The sequence below is a fragment of the Amia ocellicauda genome, chromosome 12 (genome assembly GCF_036373705.1).
Source record: "Amia ocellicauda isolate fAmiCal2 chromosome 12, fAmiCal2.hap1, whole genome shotgun sequence".
NCBI lineage: Eukaryota > Metazoa > Chordata > Actinopteri > Amiiformes > Amiidae > Amia > Amia ocellicauda.
Genome location: NC_089861.1, coordinates 30823541 through 30829540, shown reverse-complemented (window position 1 = coordinate 30829540; position 6000 = coordinate 30823541). Strand labels below are relative to the sequence as shown.

At 46.4% G+C, this 6000-nt stretch overlaps 1 protein-coding gene across 1 annotated transcript; it reads left to right on the top strand.

Moving 5' to 3' along the window:
* The first annotated feature begins 2299 nt into the window (after nucleotides 1-2299).
* On the top strand, nucleotides 2300-2665 carry LOC136764056 (uncharacterized). The gene has a single exon (XM_066717886.1). It carries the CDS (start codon nucleotides 2300-2302, stop codon nucleotides 2663-2665), a length of 366 nt encoding a protein of 121 aa, XP_066573983.1.
* Nucleotides 2666-6000: the final 3335 nt, after the last annotated feature.

Sequence of the window (6000 nt, the reverse complement as noted above, 5' to 3'; positions counted from 1 at the left end):
TTTATTGTCACAATTTAGTTGTTTCTGTATTGCATATATCTCAGTTAAAGCAAAATCTATAAATATGTAACACATTTATTTATTAAATTGAAATGAGTGACCAGTCTAATGATAGACTCATTAGGCAATGGAGGATTCGGGAGGAACACGTCACAGGCAGTAATGTAATCTCCCTTAATGTCTAACTCACTATACACACAGACAACTCCTTCCAAAATGCAGACAACAAAATCAAATCAAAGCATTAATCAGATAACAATTTATTAATTTATAATCTAATCTATTGATCAGACCTTGATTTGAACTTTTATTTTAAGCATAAAAAGATAATTACAAATAAATTGAAAGCAATTGTCTGAGGATAGTGCTGGACCATCTGACATAAAGAGGATAGTTTCAAGAAAACCCATTGAAAAAAGCTTACAATTCCAGTCATGTGATATGATCAATCAAAACACAGGGCCCTAAAAAAGTATTATGAGCCCCCTGTCACGTATTAGGCATTTATTTATTGATCTTTGTCTTATATACACCGATCAGCCATAACATTATGACCACCTGCCTAATATTGTGTAGGTCCCCCTTTTGCCGCCAAAACAGCCCTGACCCATCGAGACATGGACTCCACAAGACCTCTGAAGGTGTGCTGAGGTATCTGGCACCAAGACGTTAGCAGCAGATCCTTTAAGTCCTGTAAGTTACCAGGCCACCTTCTTCCATTGCTCTGTGGTCCAGTTCTGATGCTCACGTGCCCATTGTAGGTGCTTTCGGCAGTGGACAGGGGTCAGCATGGGCATCCTGACTGGTCTGCGGCTACGCAGCCCCATACGCAACAAACTGCGATGCACTGTGTGTTCTGACACCTTTCTATCAGAACCAGCATTAACTTTTTCAGCAATCTGAGCTACAGTAGCTCGTCTGTTGGATCGGACCACACGGGCCAGCCTTCGCTCCCCACGTGCATCAATGAGCCTTGGCTGCCCATGACCCTGTCGCCGGTTCACCGCTTTTCCTTCCTTGGACCACTTTTGATAGGTACTGACCACTGCAGAGCAGGAACACCCCACAAGAGCTGAAGTTTTGGAGATGCTCTGACCCAGTCATCTTGCCATCACAATTTGGCCCTTGTCAAAGTTGCTCAGATCCTTACGCTTGCCCATTTTTCCTGCTTCTAACACATCAACTTTGAGGACAAAATGTTCACTTGCTGCCTAATATATCCCACCCACTGACAGGTGCCATGATAACGAGATGATCAGTGTTATTCACTTCACCTGTCAGTGGTCAAAAAGTTATGTCTGATCGGTGTATGTGTTTCACAACAATCACAAGTAGGAAGTTGCTGGGCCCAGCACAGGCAGTGTGGTCCCCCGGTCTACTGGTCCCAGTGATGCTAGTCAGGGAGGTACACAGATGTATTATGTTAGCTGAATATGTAATAGTAATTAACACTTAGGGTAGGTTATGGGGAACACATATGACATGATAACCATAATCCTTCTTAACTGTTTTTAATTTGTGCATTGCAATTTTCGAATTAGTTTATTTATTCATTCACCACTAGTGTCATGGTTCCCTAGCCCTGACCCTCTATCCCCACTAGAGGCCGCCATTGTTCCCCTGCCTTTCCTTTCTCTTCTCAATGATTTCATCTGTCACTCTTCCAATTGACATTCCGCCACACCCATGTGCACTCTTGTTCCTTTCCTCTGCTCCCATTGGACCTCCACCTTCCATCCTGGTTTCTGGTTCCCTTCTTAAACCCTTCACCACCCTCACTTGGGGCAAAGTGTCGTCAGTTCTACCTGCTTCACCTAGCCTTGCTCCTTGTGCTCCTTGTGCTCCTTGTGCTCCTTGTGATCCTTGTGCTCCTTGTGCTACCTCCCAGTCCTGTCTCTCGCTCAGCCTTCTTGTTCCTGACCATCACCCATGACCCTGACTACATCCTTGTCTAGCCCTTTTGTCCTGTCAGCCGCCTCTACGAGCGCTGCACCTGGGTCCTTAGTTTCTGTGCCCTGCGGTCCTCCTTGAGAGACCATGACAGAACACTTTCGCTACCAACATGGACCCAGTAGTGCTCCTCTTTGAGATACGCCAGGGAAGCCGTTCCATTGAGGAATATGTGGAGGATTTCTGCTCCCTGGCTGCCCAAGTGGACTTTAATGACACCTGCCTAAAGGACATTTTTCGTTTGGGGTTAAACAAACCCATATCCGCCTTGCTACCTAGAGGCAGATGTGACTGGTCTCTGGTTACGTTCATTGGCTTTGCTCTCCTTTTGAGTGGCTTGACCTACACTATGGGAACAGTAGCTGACGTCCCGGCCCCAGCCGCCCAGCCCGAGTGCCCGGCCACCTCTGCCGCCGCCCAGCCCGAGTGCCCAGCTGCCTCCACTCAGCCTGAGTTCTTGGTCCTGCTTACCACGATCCTCGAGCCTGCATTGCCGGTCTCGCCCGTCCCGAAGCCTGTGTCACCAACTCCGCCATCCACGGCGTCCGCAGCGCAGGCTTCCACTGCTCCGCCTCTTGAGGCTCCCAGGACTCCGCCTCCTGAGGTTTCTCCTTCCATGGCTCTGCCCCTTGAGCCTTTCATGGCTCTGCCTTCTGAGGCTCCGTCTTCTGAACCGTCCGTGGCTCCCAAGTCTCTGCCTCCTGAGGCCTCCTAGGCTCCGCCTTCCGAGCGTCCAGCACCTCCTCCGCCTGACCCGGTCCTCCGGGTCCTGCCTCTGTCCAGTGGCCGCCTCCCAGACCTCCCGACCCAGTCCCTGGCTGGTGGTCACCTCCCAGACCCCCCGAACCCATTCCTGTCCTGTGGCCGCCTCCCAGACCTCCTGACCCTTCGCTCCTTCCCTTTTCTTTTACCTCTGTTCCTGCTCCTCGGCCCCATGGCCGTGCCCACCGTCTCCGGCCCAGTTCGGCTACGCCGAGTATGGAGGGGGGGTGGGTACTGTCATGGTTCCCTAGCCCTGACCCTCTATCCCCACTAGAGTCTGCCATTGTTCCCCTGCCTTTCCCTTCTCTTCTCACTGCTTTCATCTGTCACTCTTCCAATTAACATTCCGCCACAACCATGTGCACTCTTGTTCCTTTCCTCTGCTCCCATTGGCCCTGCACCTTCCATCCTGGTTTCTGGTTTGCTTCTTAAACCCCTCACTGCCCTCACTCTGGGCGAAGTGTCGTCAGTTCTACCTACTTCACCTAGCCTTGCTCCTTGCTCCTTGCTCCTTGCTCCTTGCTCCTTGCTCCTTGCTCCTTGCTCCTTGCTCCTTGCGCTCCTGTCTCTCTCTCTCTCTCGCTCAGCCTTCTTGTTCCTGACCATCGCCCGTGACCTCGACTACGTCCTTGTCTAGCCTTGCTCCTGGGTCCTTAACTCCTGTGCCCTGCGGTCCTCCTTGAGAGACCGTGACAACTAGGATGAGGCTAAGCCTAACATAGACAGTGAAGCAAATGATAAGGATGCCCAGGTCCATTATCAAGTTGAGGAAAGGGAACAGGCAATAGAGAGGAATGCCCCAGAAGAGTCAACTTTTGACTATTATGCATGGCCTAAATTTTTGCCTACCATCCAGTGCAAACCTCAAGATGTGCTGTTTTAAAGAAAGTATTTCAGTGTGATGATGGCACAAATCGAAAGTGGCTGGCATACTGTGAGAAAATTCATACATTATATTGTGCTGTATGCTGTTATCAACTTCTATGCTGGTACAACTTGTTGAGAGACATACCGTGTTCCTGCTCACACTGTCACCCAGGTAGCTTCTCCACTCAATAATTAATAAATAATACATTAAAAGTTTGAATTTGTTGTATACTCCGATGTTTGTAGCATTACCCCCATGTGTAATATATGGGGTTGCAGTGTGCATGGTGGGAGGAGGCCAGTGGGGGTGGAGGGGGTGTTTCTGCTTTGGGTATGGGAGGGCTGGTGTGGCTAAAATGCCACACACACACACATATCCACACAACCCAGCCTCACCCAGAACAACACACTCTCTCTCGAACACACACTCTCACACAAACACTCAAACATACTCACTCACACATATCCCCCCCACACACACACACATATTCACCCCCTCCCACCCCTAATCCACACACACCCCTTCCCTTACACCAGCCCACGCACACAATATTTCTCAGGATCTTTTGAGCTCCTTGCCTCACACAGCGACACAGCTGTTACTGAGACATCAGGGCACTTCTTAAATTTGCAACTGCTTCCAGCAAACTAGAAACCTTTTCACATTTGATAGCTTGTACAGATGATATCACGGGGTAATTAACCTTACAAAAATGAGTGAAAACAAACAATTACACAGTTAAGAACACACTTACTGCATTCCATTCCTAATATCTGCTAGGATGAAACATGGAAAAATGTCGGTGCAATTTGGCAGATCAGAATATTGTGCCTTGGACACTTCATGCTTGACACAAAGGACTGTCCAGTGGGGTCCTTACATTAAACCAATACCAACTGGCTCAGAGGACCCAAAACAGAAACACAACAACTTATTAAAACTAAAATAATTTCCAGCCTAGGCGGTACTGTCAGTGGCCGTCCGTCGGCTAAGTTCTCAGATCCCCTCCTACAGCTCCCCTGCACTCCCACAGCTCTAGACACGGGACTGAGTCTCTGCTTATGTAGTTTCTCGAGCCAGCTGGAGCACATGCCAATCACAGCAGCCCCGCGTCTTTGTCCATATACTGTTTTATTTGGTATAGTATTTTACATTTTCATTAAATAAAAACAATTCAATTTTTTAATACTTATGATTAAAATCTTTAAAAATCAATTCTTAAAATCACTTAAAATTTTTAAAATCTGTGATTTTAACAAAAAACAAAACAATTAACTTCAAAATAAACGTGCCCAAAACAACAAAACAAACGTGATTAAAGCAAAAACTGCTCACCAACATAAAAGTCAAATACATTGAAAATAACTGAAAATGCATTGGACAAAATAAAGAAACAATTAAAAAGGTAAAAATAAAAAACAAACAAAAAAGGTCCAATGCATTTAAAATTAAATCCAAAACGGTCAATGTATTTGACAAAAGAATATAACAAAACTAAACCAAAAAAACCCTAAACAATTAGTGGTTTAAAAGCAACTAAATCTTTAAAAACAATTAAGATTCCTTTTTAAAATCATTTTAAAAACAATCATCCATAAAATATTTAAAAGATCTTGGACTCGGGCTCCAGCAGGGGGAACTTTGTCCATATAAGGAGGACAATTGTAGCCTATTCATTCCCACTCCCTGAAAATGTGTGACCTCCGGAAGAAGGCAGGTGAATATAGTGAAAACCTGCACAAAGACAGGAGCTGCAGAGGAGTCCATCCAAACGCAGGACAAAGAATTCAGCTCTTCTGTGCCCTCGTCGATTATCCCCAAAGGCACGCTCACCTTACATGATGACGGCACTCGTGTGATTGTTTCTAGTGTTTTAGTGGCCATGTTTGCTTGCTGCTGTGAGTGCATTGTGGGTATTTTATCCCTTGTGTTTGCTTGTTGCTGTGAGTGCATTGTGCGTGTTTTATCACTTGTGTTTACTGGTTGTCAGGAGTGCCTGGCATGGAGTTCCCATTAGCCATTCCTTCCCTTGAGTTTCTATTGCATTTTGTCTGCAGTTCTCCTGGGAGCTGGCATTGGGAATACTGGAACACTTGTGGCTTGTGCTGGGCTGTTAATGGGACTTGTGTTATTGAATCTGTGTATGTTGAAATAGTGGCGGGGGGCAAAGAGACCTGATTTATTCCCAGATCAGACCCATGGATAGCTAACTCTGTTGCACTGCTCAACACTGTTTCCTGATCAGTTATTCTCACTGTGTCCTGGGTAGGGGATTTTTTTGATTTGGGTTGGATGGGGGGGTGAAAGCACAGCTATAATGTCAACGATGCTCACCTTGGTATCAGAATGCTTGTCTTGTCCTGTGACAGGCTTCCTGTAAATGTCTGAGGTCTGATGTTTTTATTTGTTTATTAATTATC